General features: G+C 48.7%; 7 protein-coding genes across 8 annotated transcripts in view; 3 read left to right on the top strand and 4 right to left on the bottom strand.

The window, feature by feature from the left end:
• The window catches only part of LOC120951731 (uncharacterized), a 218876-nt gene that overhangs the window by 116996 nt on the left and 80589 nt on the right, over positions 1-21291 (bottom strand). The window lies entirely within an intron of this gene.
• On the top strand, positions 1597-3062 carry LOC120947717 (pentatricopeptide repeat-containing protein 2, mitochondrial-like). The gene is made up of 2 exons (XM_040363315.2): positions 1597-1770; positions 1845-3062. The coding sequence occupies exons 1-2, from the start codon at positions 1725-1727 to the stop codon at positions 2981-2983; spliced, it is 1185 nt and encodes a 394-aa protein (XP_040219249.2). The 5' UTR covers positions 1597-1724; the 3' UTR covers positions 2984-3062.
• On the bottom strand, positions 3047-4370 carry LOC120947718 (decapping nuclease DXO homolog). Its single transcript, XM_040363316.2, has one exon. It carries the CDS (start codon positions 4250-4252, stop codon positions 3095-3097), a length of 1158 nt encoding a protein of 385 aa, XP_040219250.2. The 5' UTR covers positions 4253-4370; the 3' UTR covers positions 3047-3094.
• On the bottom strand, positions 4572-9615 carry LOC120947716 (E3 ubiquitin-protein ligase MARCHF6). Its single transcript, XM_040363314.2, has 3 exons — positions 7334-9615; positions 7068-7262; positions 4572-7004 (listed from the first exon to the last, which is right to left on the bottom strand). Exons 1-3 carry the CDS (start codon positions 8954-8956, stop codon positions 5622-5624), a joined length of 3201 nt encoding a protein of 1066 aa, XP_040219248.2. The 5' UTR covers positions 8957-9615; the 3' UTR covers positions 4572-5621.
• On the top strand, positions 9912-15326 carry LOC125906699 (uncharacterized). Its single transcript, XM_049606672.1, has 2 exons — positions 9912-11408; positions 13838-15326. Exons 1-2 carry the CDS (start codon positions 10152-10154, stop codon positions 13856-13858), a joined length of 1278 nt encoding a protein of 425 aa, XP_049462629.1. The 5' UTR covers positions 9912-10151; the 3' UTR covers positions 13859-15326.
• On the top strand, positions 15217-16141 carry LOC120950726 (uncharacterized protein C7orf50 homolog). Of its 2 annotated transcripts, none has more exons than XM_040368982.2 (2): positions 15217-15326; positions 15405-16141. In XM_040368982.2, the coding sequence occupies exons 1-2, from the start codon at positions 15272-15274 to the stop codon at positions 16070-16072; spliced, it is 723 nt and encodes a 240-aa protein (XP_040224916.2). In that variant the 5' UTR covers positions 15217-15271; the 3' UTR covers positions 16073-16141. The 2 variants fall into 2 exon arrangements, with proteins under 2 accessions (XP_040224916.2, XP_040224915.2); XM_040368981.2 differs by having other exon boundaries at positions 15402-16141.
• LOC120950727 (thioredoxin, mitochondrial) lies at positions 16137-17073 on the bottom strand. Its single transcript, XM_040368984.2, has 3 exons — positions 16801-17073; positions 16623-16704; positions 16137-16537 (listed from the first exon to the last, which is right to left on the bottom strand). Exons 1-3 carry the CDS (start codon positions 16968-16970, stop codon positions 16373-16375), a joined length of 417 nt encoding a protein of 138 aa, XP_040224918.2. The 5' UTR covers positions 16971-17073; the 3' UTR covers positions 16137-16372.

Below are 21291 nucleotides of genomic sequence, written 5' to 3'. Positions count from 1 at the left end.
CGGCTGATTAGCACTATGCGTAGGGTTCATGATGGAACTTGAAGGCTTGTTAAGAAAGGGTACTGAACTTGGTGGAACTTTATAGCTTTTTAATGCATGACATCGGTACAAGCCCAAATAGCCAGCTCGTACTTTATAGCTGAATTAGGGCTGTTTAACGAAAAATCGTTCCGATGTCGTACTTTGTGGCTGATTAAGAGATAGACGGTACTTTGCGGAACTATGGAGCTTTTTAACAGACACATGGTACTCTTTGGAACTTTGCGGCTGATTAGCACTATGTGTAGGGTTCATGATGGAACTTGAAGGCTTGTTAAGAAAGGGTACTGAACTTGGTGGAACTTTATAGCGTTTTAATGCATGACATCGGTACAAGGTGGCTCTTGTCAAAGTGTCAAAGACGGACCCCGGCAATAATCTCATTGCTGCTGCACAAGTTAGATTCGTTAATTGAAGAATGAATATTGAGTGAAGTGATTGTGAATTATCAGTAAATTGTGTAAAATTTTGTGTAATTCATCAATACAAAGGATTAAAAAATATATATATGTGTTTAAACGAAACAAATCTTGTTGTTTATTTCATCGATGACGCTTGCTTGAAAATAAAACACAAAGAAAAATAATCCCTGGCATCGTGGCATAAGGAAGCTGCTTAGGCGCTGTTAGAAAGACCCACATAGAACTTTGATGCTGTTTATCTACTGCAAAAGGCGAATTAGAGCAGCGATCTTTAGCGTGCCAAAATGAGCTGCTTAAGCAATTCTGGCTATTTGGGAGGTGGCTCTTGTCAAAGTGTCAAAGACGGACGCCGGCAATAATCTCATTGCTGCTGCACAAGTTAGATTCGTTAATTGAAGAATGAATATTGAGTGAAGTGATTGTGAATTATCATTAAATTGTGTCAAATTTTGTGTAATCATCAATACAAAAGATTGAAAAATATACATATGTGTTTAAACGAAACAAATCTTGTTGTTTATTTCATCGATGACGCTTGCTTGAAAATAAAACACAAAGAAAAATAATCCCTGGCATCGTGGCATAAGGAAGCTGCTTAGGCGCTGTTTGAAAGGCCCACATAGAACTTTGATGCTGTTTATCTACTGCAAAAGGCGAATTAGAGCAGCGATCTTTAGCGTGCCAAAATGAGCTGCTTAAGCAATTCTGGCTATTTGGGAAAATAAATATTACGTTATTTTGACTTTTACAAATAAAATTGTATTTTTTACTTTTCTTAGACAAAAATCAAACTTTAGTAACACGAAGCTGTACAGGTATCGTTAGTATATTGTTATAAAAACGAGATTTAAACGTTCACTCATCAGTTAAAGGTAGCGTCATATGGCCTTCAACATAGTTATTTTTGAACCAATGCGGCCAGCGAGCTGAAAAGTTTGGAGGCCCCTGGTTTAGTGGATTTGTGGTACTTGGGAAGCCTTTACTTATTTGCTAAAAAGTTCGCATGCTCTCTGCAATTTTCTCGTAGCGTGTATATGATGACATATCCTTGCGAAATCCAGTATGGTTCTCAGGCTACGTGTAACCGCTGCTGTAGCCGAGTATTGACATTTGTGTGTTTTTTTGTTTATTGCCGTCATGTTTGTTGTTGATTGTATGTAAGGTTATGTGCGCTTGAAAGTGGTTATGTGATTCCATGCCGATTGCAAGATAGGAAAACCTAGTCCCACCATCCGTACGTAAATTGTTGACAAAAGTGCAAAAATGTTTCGTAAAAGTGTACAATCATTGACGGCACTCACCAAAGCATGTAAGTTTGAGAGGAAGCAACTTGCAATTCCATCGGTTGCCGTACAACCATCACATGTTTGTCACCTCCCACAGGCGGTTCAGCACAGTACCGGAGTCTCTACTCTGCGTCGGCGCTCGGCATCGAAGGGTATGAGGCGTACCGGGAGAAAACCCGCACCCAGCACCTGCACAACGTGGACAACTTCAAGCGCAAAATGCGCGACTTTGTGTCCGGCTCGGCAACGAACATGATCTTTACCGAGGATTTGAAAAACATCATCCACCTGATCGACAACACGCCGGAAGACAAGCAGCTGCTGAAGGACACAATCCTCCGGTACAACCAGCAGGGAAAGGAGCTACGCTTCGGCAACTACGTGTTCGGGCCGGTCATTATGCGCGCCTGTCACCATCTGGGCGATGCCGATTTGGCCCTCGACCTGTTCAAGGGTGCCGGGGGGGATGGATTTTTCGACCAGCTCACAAGCTACCAGATACTGGGCGATATGCTGTACGAGAAGGGCCGCTATCGGGAGGTGCGCGAGCTGTTCGATTCGATCAAGAGCCGGCAGATACAGGGCGGCCGGTTTCCGAAGCACTGCATCACGCTCACGTTCGCCGCCTGCTACAAGGAAAGCACGCCCGAAGCGTTCCAGTACGCGATGGACCTGTGGAAGGAGCTGAACGCAGTCGGCCATGTGCCGATGCGAAAGGCAACGGCGTTTGCGGCTGCCCTTGCGCTGAACAACGGTCGGCCGGAGATTGCCGTGGAGATACTGGGCACGGTTGCCAAGGGTAACTACGTGACGGTGCGGCAGCTGAAAACGTTGGCCCTGTGTGCGCTCGGCCGGCTGGAAGATGTGGTGCCGATCTTTCGCTCGGTGCTGGAGGTGAAGGGACCGTTCGAGAAGCAGCAAACGTACTGCCGCGAGGTCATCCAGAAGGTGCAGGAAGCGGTGAAGCAGGCGAAGGAAGCGAACGTCTCCAGCAGCAGCTTGCAGGATTTGGAGCGGATGCTCGAGTACCTCGAAACCAATGGGCAGATAGTGAACGATACGCTGGACAGCATACTTTGCTCCGAGATTGTGTCGACGGCGCAGCGAAAAGATAACAACAGCAATCTGGCCGACAGCTACAACTCGCGCGGGGGTCGGGTACAGCAGCAGCAGCGAAACTTCCGACCGACGAAAAAGTATCAGCAGCTCAGACCGGGACTTTCGGAGATGAATTAGGGCGGCCCGGGGTAGTGGAAAACAGATGGGAGATTGTTTAAATAAAAGGCGATATGTCTGTAGTAAGTTTAAAAAGGAATGGATCCGTTTATGTCAATGCGAAACTTGATGCTAATCCTTCCATTTCGGTTGCATTTCCTCAACATACTTGGTGTACCAGTCCGGTAGGAAGGATTCCCCTTCCAGCACCCGATACCGTACGCGTCTGCATTGCCGAGCGTCGTACTCAAACTGGTACACCTTCCGGCTGCTATCCGTCCGTCCCAGCACCCGCACCATCTCCGAAAGCAAGTCCGCACAAAAGTCCATACAAACGGCCGGTGACCAGTACCGGGCGGATTGGCGGCACAGGTCATTCAGCCGCACGTTCGTTATCTCCCGCACAATGCCGGCATCGTCCCGCAAACCCACCACCAACCGTTGCACGTTCACCAGGAAGCTTTGACACCACCAGTTCTTCGTCTTGAAGCGATAGAAATTGTCCACCTGTCGTTGGGCTGTTTCGCGCCGCTTTACCTTCACCTCGACGAACTCACACCGGCGCAGCTCATCCACACTGACCCGTTCGCGATCGAGCGGCCGATCCGTCACAATCCCATCCATTTCCGCCCCGTAAAGCAACCGATGACCGGCCAGTGTCGTGTCGAACATGGCGCAAAACTCCTCCCCCAACCGTACCGGTGCCGAAGTGTCCGGCTCAACAGCCGGCTCTTGCGTTAGTATGTGCTGTTCGAACTTAAATCCATAATAGCAGAACCGTTTCTGTTGCTCCGTTTCATTCCGCACCGATTGCTCCTTTTCGGGGGTAGCTTTTTCGCACAGGTAAATTGTTCCCCGGTACCGGATGGCCTGCACAATCCACGGCGTTTTCCACTCGTACGGCGTGCAGGCGAGCAAACGTAGCAACCCGCGGAAGCAGACAAAGTTGTGCTTCAGTCGTAGCTGGCCGTTCTCCTGTGGGATCCACAGCTGTCGCGGATCGGAGCTGCGGCGTATGAAGGTGAGCAGCATGTCGATCCGTTCCTCTTGCGTACTGTCCGGTTTGGGGTGGTGTGTTTCGAAGCCTTCGTTCAGATCGAGGCGCAGTTCCGTTAGCGAAGTGCCGCGGGGCAGTGTTAGGTACTTGAGCTGGGCGGCGGATGCATCGTATTGCCGTTCTTGGTTGAGGCTAAAAAATCCCATCAAAGTAGGTTTGGTTACCGTGGGGAAGGCACACGATTGCCGGGCGGGTTGGCGAGGATCGGGATCGATGGTGGTTTCGGTGAACATGATGGGGTCAGTAAATGGGTTCGGACTTCATTCAACATTTAACTAATTTGAGGGGCATTTCTCGTGGTGCCTAAAGTTCCGACAAATTTACTCTGCTTTGTTGTTTGTTGTGATTGTTTGTTTCGTTTGACGTTTTGCTTGCCTTTGTAGATTCAAATGTCAGTGAAAAAAGATCGGTTAAAAAAACTTGAAACAGTTCCCGGTTCGGAGCAGATTCGAGATCGGAGCTACCTCAAAATCGAAAAAGCTTTGATTCTACACCAGCTACCAATTTAGCAATATAAGTCCCTCTTAACAACCAACACTGCAATGCTCGAAATAAATGCTTAAAGTATTCTTTATTTCTTTTTTATTATTTCATGAAGATATATTACAGATTTTAGCTAAATTCTTAACTGGCGCTTCTGCCGCACTGCCGCAAAACCTTACCGAATCTTTATTCTCCTGCCTCCAATTCCAATTCCTTCCCAGAACAGAATAATCGTTCAGTCCGCTGCTTCTCGTTGTTCAATCCTTCCACTGGCCATCGGAAGAGGGGGGATGGGGAGGATGATCTTCACGGTACTACACTCCAGGCTGCCCCCCCTTATTTACCAGCCACAGTGAAGCAAAAGAGTGTGTGACGGAGAAGGAAAGACTGAGCCCTAATAACATTTCCCCCTTTTTTGAGACCCCACCTAACACACGCAATGAAAAAAAAAACAAAAAACAAGGGAACTGTGGCGCAACTATACAGCAGTAAAGGAGTAAACTATAACTACAATGTACTATAAAATAATCTATTAAAAATTGAAAAAACAAACTAGTTAAACGATTGCTAGCAGCACACTGTGTGGTGGTTATCATCGTAGGGTGGAGGAGCTTGGGGGGGTTTACTATCACAAAATCGGATAAATACGGGGGGAATAGATGCGTGTTTTTTTTCTACCAACAAAAGTGTCCCACCAAGGCCGCAACGCAGCACGAAGCAGCGAGTGAAACAAGTGTCTTTTAATGAAATTTTACATTTGCATTGTAAGGATGAAGGTACGTGTTTGCTGTTACTATTGCACCGGGTAAATTTGGTCAGTTTGAAAAAACAAATTAATCACAAATGATAATGAGGGGCCTTTTTGACTTTTTCTGACGCTTTGCAGCATGTTAAAACGAAAGCTTATTCGAATGTTGGCCGTATTGGCGGGAATTGCAATCTAAATTAACGAATAGAGCGCGGGGATACGATGCGTGCCAATGTTCCAGATCAGCGGGGGCTTGGGAAAATGGGAGGAAAATGGGTTAGTGTAGTTCTACTAAGGTAGCATATTAAAAATATCGTAACACGCCCCATACACACACACATACACACACACTGCATGATTGTTCACTCCTTCTACTGTACAGCTTCCATTGCGACACGGATCCGGCTACTGGTGCTGCCGGGTTCGTCGCTAGCTGCCGCCGCCGCCGCTTCAGCCGTACTACCATCGTTGTTGGGTTCCATCGCCGAGGACGGGGGGTTTGCGGCATCGCTGGCCGACCGGGCCGCATCACCTCCGGTGTCCCCTGCAGCCGCCGCCGCCGCCGCTGTCGCCGCCCCGGTAGCCTCTTGCGCTTCAGTCGCCACCACCGACGGGCGCCTCTTCTTACGCTGATGATCGTAGTTCACTAACCGCTGGCCGACCAAATACTTGTCGTTCTTGATCGCTACGTACAGCTTCCGGAACTGGCGCACCTGCAGCACCACTATGCCGATCACGAACGCAATGAGCAGGAAGAAGGGATAAATCTGGCGCGAGATGAGCGTGCGGGTGAGCGGGTTCGGGAAGAACACCGGCAGAATCGAGTGCGCGATCACGTACGGGACGGCCAGCGCCAGCCCGAAGCAGGTAATGACCGGGATACCGAGCTCGCGCACGATAAAGTTCAGGTTGATGTCGCGCAGCCCGTCCCGGTACGCCTGCTCGATCGCGCGCTTCAGCGCCCAGTCCGGTCCCATCAGCGTGAGGGCGCAGGCAATTTTCGTGTACAGCACGCCCAGCGCCCAGTCCTGCCAGAGGAACAGGACCGGCGTTTGATCGGGCGGCACGCGCAACGGTATCACGACCACCAGCTCCAGCAGCAGCCCGAACATGAGCGGAATCACGCCGAGCATCAGGACGAACACGAACATGGCCAGCGCGTACGACGTGCCGATCGAAATCCAGTGCTTGATGCGTGCAATGACGGCAGCCCGACCCTGCGGCACCAGATTCACGGCCAGCGCGATGCCACGCGAAATTAGCCAGCACAGATACATCCCGATGGCGGCGGTGTACAGCTCGTGTGGCCGAGCCGGCGTTTCCGTGCCCGTGCTGCTGACCGCGCTCGGCGGTGGCGCAATGTTGGACGAACCTATCGACCCCAGCGCCATACCGTAGCGCCCGATCCAGACCGGGATGGTCAGTATGGCCAGCGAACCGATCGCCAAGCTGATGCACATCAGCACCAGCAAACCGATCAGACGCACGGCGAAGAACTTGGGCCGTTCGTAGGGCTGAAAGCCGACCGGTACGTCCCGCTGCATGATGGCTTGATGGGCGGCGGCCAGCCCGGCACCTGCGTCCGGCTGCTGCCGGGGTGGCGGTGCAGCATCGTCCTCGTTCGGTTGCGGGTCCGCTCCGAGCAGATAGCTCTTGATGCCGAGCATGCGCGACACCACGTTGCACCAGATGCGCACCAAACCCTTCAACCAAATCCGTGTGTGCGACTGTTCGAAGAAGCTGGGCAGCACGAACTGGAGGAGAAGAAGATGGATATAGAATAATTGGCAAAAAAGAGGGCGACGTCGAAAGGTTACCTGTAGCAACAGCAACTGCAAGCTGAGCTCGTTCACCTCCGAATCACCGGACAGTGTGTAGGGCAGGAATGTGGGCCAGAAGGTTTTGAGGATTTGGATCGGTGCCCAAAGCATCAGCAGCACCGCCGACCCGAAGATGGTGGCCGACGATATCAGGCGGCGCGTGTGGCGCAGAATCGAAAGGTGAATCATTTCCTGCAGGAAAGGCAGAGAAAAATAATGCATTTTTCACCTAAAATCCCCGCCAAAAAATGCCCTTAAATTACCTGGATCGGGCTAAAGTCGGGATCGTTTAGGTTGCGCAAAAACCACAGCACACCGGGCCGGAGCACCTCCCGCAGCAGCACGATGAACGTGGCAAAGTAGTACACGTACACCATGCCAAACATCCAGTGGATGAACAGGGACGTGCCGGGCGCCACCTTAAAGCTCGCCTTGCGGTCCTTCAGCGTGGCGTCAAACATGGGCAGCGAGCAGATATCGAGCCACCAGCCACAGACGAGCGGCAGCACGCCGATTTCGACCACGGACAGCAGCGACACCTTCACCACGATGTAGCACAGCCCGAGGATGCGCCGCTGCCGACGCCAGCGCAGAAAGCGAGCGATCGCGTGCAGCTTCACCAGCGTGATGCCGATCACGCAGTACCCGAGCATGGTGGTGAGCAGCCCGTGGAAGTACGTCAGCTGCTTGCCGGGCGCATTGATGCCCAGAAACGTGATCAGAAAGTTGCCGATCGAGTACGGGCAGAACGCGAACAGCACGATGAACGCGGTGTTGAGCGAAACGACCCAAAACACGTGCTCGAGAAACACCATCGAACCGTCCAGGCCAAGCAGCCGCTCCCAGGTCAGCTCTTCGGCGGCCCGCTCCCACTCCATCGGGTTCCAGTTGGCTTCGTCGGCCGCTGCCTCACCGTCGCCCGGCTCGTTGATGGCCGCTTCGGGCGGTTCGTCCGCTAGCGCCGGTTGCGGTGGCGGTGGTTCCGCCGGATCGATTGGCACATTGTCGGCGGGCGGTTCGCCAAAGTTGGCCGCCCGGGGCGGTACTGGCCGACGGCGCAACGGTTCCGCCTCCGGTGGTACAACAGGAGCTTCATTCGCTTCCTGCGGCTGGTGTGCCGGGTCTGGCTGCTGCTGCTGCTGCCCGTGCAGCAACGGTTCGTCCGCCGCGTTCCGGTTGTTGTGCAGATTGTTGTCGAGAAAATTGTTGTTGTTATTGTTGTTATTATCTTCCTCGTTGTTGTTATCATCATTGTTGTTGTTGTTATTTGCAGCATCATTATCGTCCACTACGACTTCGGCCGGGTGCACATTGGCATTGGCATTGCCGTTGGCGGGCGCCTCCGGTACCTGCGGATCGTCCCGCTCGAGCCAGTCCGGCCCGCCACCGTGGATGATCTGCTCCCGCAGCCAAATGAGCCCGATAAACGTAAACAGTGTGCAGGTGACGACGAAGCAGCCCCTAAACACGTCCATCGTTATGTTCTCGGTCGAGAACATGTCGATCGGTAGCGAGAGGACCATTTCGATCGAGCCGGAAAAGAGGAACCGGTAGGTGCGGTACGCGGTCAGCGGCACGATCCCGAGCCAGGCGACGGCCACGATCGTGTAGTGTATCCAGTACTTGACCGCCCTGCCGACCGAGCTGAGCAGCCCCTTGGCGACGTACTTGAGCGGCAGGACGCGCGGCATGTCGGGCGAGTAGATCGGCGTGAAGGAGAAGCGGTGCCCGCACAGTTCGCAGTACTCCTTGCGCGAGTAGCGCATCCACTGCATCAGGCAGTCCTGGTGGATCCACTTGATGCTGCCGGTGCAGATGCACGGATGGAACAGGGGCCGGTCGGACTGGGCCTCGCAGCGGCACACCCGGCAAATGTCACCTTCCATCGTGCTGTTGGTACGCCTCGGAACACGGAAAACGGGGGCTGGCTTCGGTTCAGATACCGAAGGTGGATCAGGACAATGGGTGTTCCGGGGGTGTTACCACCGACGGCGCCTTACTGCGCTCGACGGTGACGTTCGGTCGATGCTCGGTTGCTGAAGCACAAACCTGCTACTACTACGCGCAGCGGTGCCAGCATCGTTCTGGCACGGATGCAAAATCCTACCTGGCCCGCTCGGTCCCTTTCCACTCTCCAATCCGGGCGGCCTTCTTGCAAGGGACGTTTCTTCTGCTTCCGCAACACTACTCGGGGAACGATGGAGAATTAGCAACCTTCCCTCGCTCGCTCGCTCGCTATTTGTCTACGCAGTTTTTTCACTCTTTCCACCTCTTGCCCGCACAAAAACACGTCCAGCGCGACGACCTTGTGAAATCTCCGCTCGGACGGAGTTGTTGTGATCCGCGCACACCAATGGTTGCTTTGTTAGCAGCCACCGTGTCTTGCAATCTTCATGCACTACGATGCGGTGAGAGCGCTGGTTTAGAAAACACGCACCAGCGAAATATGGGTGTTAAAATATGCGACCGAAGGCCGCAGCACAGCACAAAATTGTTTCGAAACTTTGCTGCACCAAGTGTGTTACGTTCTCTACGCTGTCACCTGGGTGCAAAATGGAGCTTTGACGCACGAACAGCGAACGAGTGACGTACATCGGGACGGGGGCCAGAGTGACCAGAAATACCGATTTATCTGTATTCCTATCAAGGATAATGTATTTAGAAGGTTGATTTTTACCGCTTTTGCTGGGCGACATTGTGGGGGACATCTGTCACTCTCTGCATACAAATTTCATTACCCCGCACCAGCCCTCCCCGATTTTCATACCGGAGCCCCAGGAAGAGATGTGTCAAGTCGAGAAATGTCATTTTGCTCTGAACAACTTCACCTTTGTAGTACCCTGGAGATTTGACCCCTAATTAGACCATAGTGCCGGATCGGAATATGACCATCACCGCGACAACTGTGCGATAATCCGAATGTCAAAAATAAAGATTATTCGTTTACGGATCGTTGTACTGACAACACCTTCAGCCTTCTGTTAATTCTTCTGCCTTCCGATTTTGTGCCTTTTATAAGTTCAACGTTTAATACAAATTGGTAAAACTCGAGGTTTTACATCTCAGAAGTGGGATTGTGCCATGCCGTCTAAAGAAGATATGTTGTGTGCGCTGGAGAACGCGAAAGTGCCGGTGCCTCCAACCGCTACGATTGCTCAAATCCGCATGTTGTACGAGGAGCTATTTCCTAGAAGTCACGTTGTAGCCGAACAAAAGCTTGCGCCCGAAGTAACGCATGAAAGTGTTGATACTGGGGATTTGGCGATAAAGCAAATGAATGACGAGCAAGAAATTGTCAAGACAGCTAATTCTGGCGGGTTAGAGACGGAATTAGAAACACTGCAGAAGGAGCTGCAAGTGCTCGAACTTCGTCAGAAAATCGCTATGCTGAAGTCATCTAACATCGCTTCGACTTCGCTACCATCATCATCATCACCACCACCGCTGCCTTTACCTACAGCGCAGCCAGTGCCGCCATCTTTAACATCGTCACCACCGCTCCCTTTGCCGCTACCTACAGTGCTGCCAGTGTATGTACCCAACTTTGAAGACTTCATAGGAAAATTTAGTGGTGAAAGAGGAGGAGTAGGGGTGGAGCACTGGTTTCGAGAATTTGAACAAGTATGTAGCTTGTACACACTAAACGACCAGCTGAAATTTTTCTGTATGCGCCGCCTGCTCACCGACACCGCCGCCATTTTTGCTAAAACCTCAGGCGCATGCACCTATGAGACACTGAAAGCTGACCTTATTAGTACTTTCACATCAAAAACTTCACTAGAAGAAGTGTTTAAAAAACTAAGGGCACGACATCTCTCGCAACATGAAAGCATCACAAGGTATGTGTTGGAAATGCAGCAAATAGCGGGCACCGTCATTCCAGAGGAAGACTTGGTCAATATTATAATTGACGGAATTGATGATCCTATTAATACGTCATCCATACGTTTCGCTGCAAAATCGCTCGAGCACCTTAAAACCCTGCTGAAAAAATACGAAACTTTTCGTCAAACTCGTGGCGTGACTCCTACACCAGCACCGTTACGCACTAAACCCCCAGCTCCACCCCGCGGCACTGGCCCCTCGCGTCAATGGGCGCAGAACAACAATAATGAACCGGCCAGATGCTTTAACTGTTCTCAATTCGGCCATTATCAAAGCGCTTGCCCAATGCCACGCCGCCCCAAGGGATCCTGTTTTAAATGCCACCAAATGGGACATACACATCGAGAGTGCCGAAACTTCCAGCCCGTTACGACTGCTGCGGTGCACCATCTGGGTTCCCATGGATTCGATGAGGAAACTGCGGACCAAATACTGCTTAGCGAAATTGAAACGGTATGTGTTAGTTTCAATATCCAACATACATGGAGCGAACAAACGTTTTTACGATCACTTTTTGATACAGGCAGCCCTGTAAGTCTAATAGCAGACAATGTAGTACCAGGTAACTTTCCGCATCAACCTACCCCTTCTGGGTACCGAGGATTAGGAAATACTATGCTCACGACGTTAGGTCGAGTGGAGTGCAGGATCATAATTCGTAATATTAGTGTGACACACTCGCTTATCATTTTACCTGCTAGAAGTATGCCTTGGCCATTCATAATAGGTCGTGACCTTTTAGGAAAATTTAGAATCTTTCTTACACACTATCCAAGTATGATTCCCGCACATTATGCTCGCGAACCGGAGGGTAATTCAGATTTCGAAAAGATACCAAAACCTGTTAAGTCCCTTGATGTAGGTGATCCTTTTAGCCACATTTGTGTGTCGGAGATATTTGACAGCCCCCTTGAATTAGATATCGGGAAGCAACTTTCGCCTAAAGAGTCTGCTGCCATTTTGTCCGCATTTGATCATTGCTACACTAACTATCCTATTGAGAATATAGAATATCCTCAGTATTCCATGAAAATTAATCTCGTTCATGATACCCCTATTTATGCAAAGCCACGTAGACTTTCCTATGGGGAGAGGAATCAAGTGCGACAGATAGTAAATCAATTGTTAAATGATAAAGTCATTCAACCAAGTAATTCCCCATACGCTTCTCCCCTTGTGCTAGTTAGAAAAAAAAGTGGTGAAGTGCGTATGTGCGTCGATTACAGGCCCCTGAATAAAATAACAGTAAGGGATAATTTTCCATTACCGTTAATTGAGACATGCCTCGAACACCTGAGTGGTAAAAGTGTATTTAGTTTGCTTGATTTAAAAAGCGGTTTCCATCAGGTAAAGATGGATGAAAGCTCAATTAAGTACACCTCCTTCGTAACACCTGATGGGCAATATGAATATTTAAAGATGCCTTTTGGGCTTAAAAATGCCCCCGCGGAATTTCAGAGATTCATAAATTCAATATTACGCGAATTTATAGATTCCGAGAAATTAGTTGTCTACTTGGACGACATCATAATAGCTTCTAATGACTTTCACTCTCATCTTGAGACGTTGAGTTCTGTTCTCGAGAAACTTAAACAAAATGGACTTGAACTGCGCATTGATAAATGCAAATTTGCCCACACTAATTTGGAATATCTTGGATACGAAGCCTGTGCCTCTGGTATACGACCTAGTGGAAAACACCTTACATCAATATATAACTTTCCTATGCCTACTAATGTCAAACAGTTAAGAAGATGTTTAGGGCTCTTTTCTTACTTCCGTAGGTTCGTTCCATCATTTTCTCATATAGCTAAACCTCTTACAAATCTTCTTCAGAAAGATGTGCCATTTGATTTTGATAATTCCTGCATCCAAGCATTTCAAACCCTTCGTCAAAAACTTGTCCAGTCTCCTGTCTTGGCTATATTTAATCCCAAATATGAGACGGAGCTACATTGCGACGCGAGCTCATTCGGTTTCGGTGCAGTCTTATTCCAAAAACAGAATGATGGGAAACTTCACCCAATAGCATATTTTTCTAAAACCACCTCTAAAGAAGAATCAAAACTTCATAGCTACGAGTTGGAAACTCTATCCGTAATATATGCGTTGAAAAGGTTCCACTCGTACGTCCATGGATTACCCTTAAAGATAATCACGGATTGCAATTCTCTTGTACAAACGCTGAAAAATCGTAACACTTCTGCGAAGATTGCCCGGTGGTCCCTATTCCTCGAGAATTATGACTATACTATTCAGCATCGCTCAGGTTCCTCTATGGCCCACGTGGATGCTCTGAGCCGGACTGAAGCAATTGGTGCTATAAGTGAACTTGATATTGACTTCCAACTACAGCTAGCCCAATCTCGTGATCCTACTATTGAAAGCATTAGGTCCCAACTAGAACTGGAAAATTTACCTGGATATGTTTTGCAAGATGGTTTCGTATATCATGAGTCACCCTCAAAAGAGCTTCAGTTTTATGTCCCCCGCGAGATGGTAGATAATATCATCCGCCACACACATGAGAAAATAGGTCACTTATCGGTTGACAAAACAATTTCAAAAATTAGCTGTCATTATTGGTTTCCTTCTATGCGGAATAGAGTTGAGTCTTTCATTAAGAATTGTTTGAAATGTATCATATATTCAGCTCCCACTAGAACTAATAATCAGAACATCCACAGTATACCGAAAGCTCCCCAACCTTTTGACACACTTCACATTGATCACCTGGGACCACTACCTCTTACGAAATCCAAAAAGAAGTATATATTAGTTGTGATAGACGCATTTACGAAATTTACTAAGCTATACGCGACTCGTTCCACTGGAAGTCAGGAAGTATGCAATGCTCTCAAACAATACATTTCCTATTACAGCCGACCCAAACGGATAATTAGTGACCGAGGTACCTGCTTCACGTCCAATCAGTTCGAAAATTTCCTTAGATCAAATGAGGTACAGCATGTACTCAACGCTACTGGTTCACCACAAGCAAACGGACAAGTCGAAAGGGTTAACCGCGTACTTCGACCCATACTCAGCAAACTTTCGGACTCTTATGATCACGATGATTGGAATTTGCATTTACTGGATGCTGAATATGCGTTGAATAATTCAAAGCACGCCAGTACGAAGTTTTCACCCTCAGTTCTCCTGTTTGGTATTGAACAACGGGGTCATTTAATTGATGAACTAACGGAGTTTTTAGACGAGCGTCGTGGAAGTACACTAAATGATTTAAGCGACATTCGGGCTGAAGCATCGGCAAATATAATTAAATCTCAGCTTACCAATGAGGCATATTTTCGTAAAAATCATAAACCAGCAGCTAAATATGAAGTTGGAGATTATGTAGTAATGCGGAACATTGATAGCAACACTCAGCAGAATAAGAAGTTGATTCCTAAATATAAAGGTCCGTACATAGTCCATAAGGTATTGCCTAACGATCGCTATGTCATTAGGGACATTGAGGGCTGTCCAATAACTCAGATGCCATATGATGGCATATTAGAATCAAACAAGTTGAAGAAATGGAGTGAGCCGTATGAAACCGTTAACGAAATTTGAATTACTAATATTTACACATAAATTGAGGTCAATTTGTTGGTTAGGATGGCCGAGCTGTAGTACCCTGGAGATTTGACCCCTAATTAGACCATAGTGCCGGATCGGAATATGACCATCACCGCGACAACTGTGCGATAATCCGAATGTCAAAAATAAAGATTATTCGTTTACGGATCGTTGTACTGACAACACCTTCAGCCTTCTGTTAATTCTTCTGCCTTCCGATTTTGTGCCTTTTATAAGTTCAACGTTTAATACAAATTGGTAAAACTCGAGGTTTTACACCTTGTCATTTATAACACCTTGATTCCTATCGATTTTTGATATGCCTAACGATTCACAGATGACCACTCTAAAATTACCGATTTTCAATTTATCCTAACCAAAATCACAGATTTTCTCATAATACTGACCGAAAAGTCATAAAATCATTTCCCAAACTCCAAACGAAGTATGGAAATCAATAGCGAGCAGAATCAGAAGTTCAACACTGACATCTAAGGCCCGTGTTTGTACTTCACAAAATGCGATGAAATTGGACGTGCTGGTAATACAAATTGAAACTCCTACCAAAAACTAACGATAAAATGTTGACGCTCCTACCGAAAACTGCCAAAAATCTGGCTACACTGTCGGGGTCCCTGTGAGAGCTGTCAAACGAAAGGCAGCTGTCAAACATCTCAAAACACAACGGCGTGCCTGCTTGCTTGCTTGGTGGGACTACACGTGTTGGCTTAAAAATGGCTAAAAAGAATCAAATCAAAACGGAAAGTGTGGCGACTGCTGAGAAATCAGGTAAAATGTACAGCGAACGAGGGCTGTTCAATTGTTTCGTTTGTTAACCGGAATTTCCTATTCCATTTTTCGCAGAAGCCATGGAAGTGACGAAGAAAAAAGGCAAGCAACAAAAGCGTACCGAGAATGGCGACGCAGTAATGAAAACGAAAGGCAACGGGGTGGCTGCGGCTAAACCGGAGAAGAAAAAGAATGAAAAGCCAAACAAAAAGCGACCCGCTCAGTCGGCGGCGCAGCAGCAGGATGAGGATGATGCGATGGGAGAGGAAACGGTCGTACCGGCCAAGGTGTCGAAGAAAGCGGCCGGCAACGGGGACTTGATCATGGGCGGTACGACTATTGACCAGGTCACCGGCATCAACCTGCAGAAGAAGACAAAAAAGAGCCGCAAAGTGAAGCAGCGCGAAAAGCTTGGCACCAAGGGGGCGAAGGTGCCGGCCAAGTCGAATGAGAAGCTACAGAAGGAAGCGCTCGAGTATCTGGACACCTGGGGCAAGAACCGGCAGGAGTGGAAGTTTAGCAAGCTGAAGCAGATCTACATCCAGGAGCACGTGTTCGACGATTCCTTCATCGGCGAGGAGGCGTGGCCGATCGCGGTGGAGTATTTGAGCAAAACACAGGGCTTCGCCAGGGACCTGTTGACGGCTAAAGCGAAAGCCATTATCAAGAAAGGGGATGTGAATATGAAGGTGCAGGATAGCGCGAACTACAAGCGTGCCCGGGAACTGCTACAATGTTTGGGATGAAGGCGAGAGAGAAAATTATTAAAATAAAACCATAAAAAACGTCATGCCCGTAGCGGCATGTGGATTACACTTTTTGTGACCGCTTTATTCCAGGCTATGGAAAGATGAGGTTGGCTAACTAACGCACTTTACACGGTTTTGTTTCTTTTGTCCTAACGAAGATAGCGTCATTCCCCGTTCCGGAAGGAAAAATGAATAACATATACACAGAAAAAACACACACACGCTGTACTCGATCCATCTAATGGATGAGGGATGAAAATGAGCTCCAACACATCGTGGCTACCGGCAGGATCAGCATCATTTCGTCTTTCCCACCACGTTCTGCACCCACGTTCGCAGCTTGTCCGTGTCCTGCAGACCGACCAGCCGCTGCTCCACCTTCCCGTCACGAATGGCCAGCAGCACCGGGACGGACTGGACTTCGTAGTCCAGCGCCAGGTCCGTGTGCTCGTCAATATCAACCTGCAGCGAGGGAAGGGGGGAAGTTTACCGTACCCGTGTGTTACATAATGACCAACAAAAGCCTACCGACGACGGGCGCGCTTACCTTAGCCAGCTTTATTTTGCCCTCGTTTTCCCCAATCACGGTTTCGATCCGTGGGGTCAGCATACGGCACGGTGCACACCACCTGGTGGGAGAGAGGGAGAGGAAAAGAGGATACGATTACAAAAAAAAAAACAAAAGCAAAGACAACAAGTGCCACTTTCACCGCGCGGGTTATTACGTTGCAAAGAAGTCCACGATCACCGGGTCCTTGCTGTTGCGAACTTTCTCGTTGAACTCTTCCGGCGACTGCACCTTGAAGATTTCGAACCTCGGCACACTGGTGCTGATGCCCCGGACGAACGTCCCGATCGGTGCACGCAGGTTGAGAATTTTCTGTATCGCTGCCATTGCGCTGGGCTGCCTGTGATCGATTCCGGAAAAGGGGAACGATGGGAATAAAGAGGAGAGCAAACTATAAACACGGGACGACCCGAGCCTGGGAGATAGGCGAACTGACGGCTCGATGTTGACAGTGTGGGGAAAAAAGAAAACATAAAAAATCGTAGCCCATCTGACGTTTGGTTGCGCTGAAGACGCTTAGGCGGTGCTCTAGCAAACGTGTTTGGAGGTGTGGTGCGCATTGAGCGCAAATCATGTTTAAGGTTTTGTGTTGTTGCTTCTGCTGAATGATTTGTGCAGTGGCATAAAGAGCCGTGTTTCTTGATGGGCAAACTCAAAGCTTCCGACTAGCTCTAAAGTTTTCTGGAATCGATTCCGGATAGTAGCTCCAGAGTAGTGATGGGTAAATACAATTTTTTTCCGGAGTCGGATTGATCCGACTCCGGCACCCCTCGGAGTCGGACTCGGAGTTGCTCCGGACTGTTTAGCGGGGGGGGGGGGGGGGTGCGTACGGGAAAACCCTCGGACTCATCGACTCCGAGTCCGGATCACTCCGGAGCACTCCGGATCACTCCGGATCACTCCGGATCACTCCGGATCACTCCGGATCACTCCGGATCACTCCGGATTACTCCGGATCAGTCCGGATCACTCCGGATTACTCCGGATCAGTCCGGATTACTCCGGATTACTCCGGATTACTCCGGACTACTCCGGATCACTCCGGATCACTCCGGATCACTCCGGATCACTCCGGATCCGGAATGACTGTCCATTATCGTTTAGACAATTCTTGATGAGTTCATTGACTTTCAAGTCGTACATCTAATATGTACGAAAACTGATCCGGACTGACCCGGAGTGATCCGGACTAATCCGGAGTGATCCGGACTAATCCGGAGTGATCCGGAGTGATCTGGAGTGATCCGGAGTGATCCAGAGTGATCCGGAGTGATCCGGAGTAATCCGGAGTGATCCGGAGTAATCCGGAGTGATCCGGAGTAATCCGGAGTGATCCGGACTGATCCGGACTGATCCGGAGTAATCCGGAGTGATCCGGAGTATTCCGGAGTGATCCGGAGTAATCCGGAGTGATCCGGACTGATCCGGACTGATCCGGAGTCGAATCCAGTTATGATCCGGAGCCGGAGTCATATTTTGCGCACCGGAGTCGGAGTTGATCCATGACTCCGCTCCGGATTACCCATCACTACTCCGGAGTTCGGCTCTGGCATCGGAATTGGCTCCGAAATCAGAATCGGTTTCGAAACGGAGTCGGTTTTGGCTTTTTGGGTCCAATGATGCTAAGTATTGATAGCCGTAAAGAATCAAAATTTACTTGTAAAACGATCCATTCTCATGGAGATTCCCGGACTGATTTCGCTTCTGATTTTTTTTATTTCAATGTGAGAACTGATTCTCGTTCCGGAACTATTTCCATTTCTGGAGTCAGTGCTGTTTCCGTTACCGGAGCAAATTGCGTTTCTCTGGTCGATTTTTATTCTGGAACCGATTTCGATCTCGGCATCGATTCCGGAGTTGGCTCCGGAGCCGATTGTGGAGTTGGAGTCAACTCCGAAATCGGCTCCACAATCAACTTCGGAATTGATTACGAAGTCAAATTAAGGATCGGCTCTGGAATTGGCTCCGTCTTTGACTCCAGAGTTGACTCCGTAATTGGAATCGATTCCAGCATCGGAACAAGCTCCGGAGTCAAATCTGAAATCGGCTCCAGAATCTACACCGGAATTGGAATCGATTCCAACATCGGAATCGGCTCAGGTATTGATTCCGTATACGGAATCGGAATCGGGTAGGTCCGATTCCAAGCTCCCACCTCTAAAGCTTCTAAAGATCAATACTAACCTGAAAGATGCTCACAGTGCGTTCGTTTGGCCCTGTAGGACCCTGCAGGATTTTTTCTAGTATGGAAAGTTGCGGCCATAACCACAAGAATCCTGGCGAGCTGATATACAACCTCTTTCTATACTGGCGCCTTGGTTTTCATCGGCTACTGCTCCAAATGAGAAGAAGAAGAAAACACACATAAAAAGGTGCATGATTTGTGATCCCGAGCCAACAGATGCAGCTGATCTAGTGCCTGATCGCTCATTATTTCAAAACCCCAAACGGACAATTTTAATGGCCGCACGCGTTGGCGGAGTTAAATCCGTGCCGGTCGTTTGTTTTGTTTACCCACCTCCTTCTCTCTTCCTCCCCAAATTCGGACATAATTCGCGCATGTTTGTGCTCTGGTTTTGCGTCATTGGTGTCGCAACTGATTCTGCGCATCCTGATCCATTCCGCAGGGAGGGGAGTGCAATGATCAATGGACGTTGATGTCTTAAAAATACGGAACCATTGTTGACCTTATAATTTAATGTTTTACTGCCCATTGAGCTGCAGATATCGATGGGCTGCAGTGGAATTGTAAATCCATTAAAGATCGCAACGATCGGTCGTTTATATGGTTCGGCGCTCCCGAGGGTTCCCCATGTCAAGAGGCTGACCTCGCGTGCCAGTATTCTCAATCGTTGAAGCAACTGGCTTAGCTACTTGTTGGTGGATTTTAAAAATATATCTTTCGACATCGATGATGTTCCCTGTTGGTCTGTCTGCTTGTTCGCGCTCTCTCACGCCGATGTACGTAGGAGATTTCAAGTGGGTACTGAGTTTTCCCTTTTGCTAGTTTAGCTATCTTCATTAGCAAAAGGGATATGTTTGGATGGTCTTTATTTGTGTTTTAACCTTGCTAGTGTAAATAATCGTTTCCATACCGAAAGAAAAGCTAGCGCAACGAGGCGGAGAGGGGACTTCTTTAGAAAGGAAAACATCATTATTTTCGCGTAAGGGCAGAGATGCTCCCGATCGTTCGTTTTGCTCTGAAAGAGAGAGAGAGCGAGAGAGAGAGAGCCGGTGTACCGGTTTACCTTTGCGATCGCGCGAGAGAAATAGATCGTGCGGAGGAAAATCCACAGTTTCCCCGTTCAGCCGACAGGAAAGGAAAATAAGCGGTGCGGGAAAACCACACCAACACCAACAGAGAGCCAGACGCAATACGCGACGATCGTGAGTTTTTCCGCTCCGGCAACGATCGGCGGGATCGTGTAGGGTGTGATGATTGGGACAGGATTGGGGTGTGTAAAAATGTGCCGGGTTTGTTCTAGTTTCCCGCAAGTGTAAAATTTCATTTCGGTATCTCCGCGGCCGGTGGCGCATCGTCGTGGCGATGCGAGTTTGTCGCGATCTCTGCGCGCGCGTTTTGTACGGACGGAAAGCGACGAAAATTTCGAGCGAATCTTGAACATCCCAGTGTCCGGGGCATTTCGTGTGTGCAAGTGAGTGATGCAAAAAAGGGGTTTTCCCGTACAGTTTCACCCAATCACTGTGGTGTTGTGCGTATGTGAGAGTGATCACTTTAGGCGGAAAATCAGCTAGTGTCAAACGTAGATAGAAGTGTATAAATCATTACAAAATAGCAAGATCAGCAAGTGTAGTGTATGGCGAAGATTCCGCTTGAAATTCCAACAATTTTAAACGTGTGGGGATTGTGTCCTTGTCAGCGCGCTGCTTGTCAAATGGCCACCACTCAACCAGCATGATGATGTACCGTTTCGGAAGGGAGTTTTTCCACCTCAAAGTTGGAAATGTCCGGCCAGTCAATGTACGGTACGCAATTTTCAACCTCATGGCGTCACCACCATGAGTCCCTCCATGCAGCGCGTACCCACCGCGCCCATATTGTTCGCCGCCACTTGGTGGTGGTAAATCTAATTTTAAACCCCCGGCACAATCTCTTCTCTGCCGCATCTGCCGAGAATGGCTGCTGATGCTGTGGGGGTAGAGGAGGAGGATGTTGTTTGCGCTTTATTGTTGTCATAAAGGTTTGTTCATTCTTTCGATTGCCCGAGCATTGCGATCATTTCAGCTGAAGTTACGGTGATGTTGATTCGCTTTTATCTCACAAAATTGCATCTTTTATTTGCGTCTTTGAGGTTAGGATTCGCAAAAGCGGATGGGGGAGGTTGACAATTGAGAAGTCATCCACGGCAGGTGTAGGACGCGGGGACGCTTAGGAAACCCTGTAAAGTAGGGCAAGCACACTACTTGTTGCTGTCAAAACGTGATGATCGAGCATAGAGGAATGATAGGAACCCACACATACATACAGCGTCTAAGTAGGCCAAATGCGATACGCAAAAATAAGTAAACAAAGCAACGGTGCGTTGTAGAGGTAGGTAGCGTAGGATCAGTTGTTGTTGCATTGTTCTTATCAGAGTTGTCGCTTCTTGTAGGAAAACTGTGAACCAACGAAAAGGAATGCATTTTA

This window comes from Anopheles coluzzii, chromosome 2, assembly GCF_943734685.1.
Source record: "Anopheles coluzzii chromosome 2, AcolN3, whole genome shotgun sequence".
Lineage (NCBI taxonomy): Eukaryota > Metazoa > Arthropoda > Insecta > Diptera > Culicidae > Anopheles > Anopheles coluzzii.
Note: the sequence above shows the minus strand (reverse complement) of the source record. Positions and strands in the feature narration are given on the sequence as shown.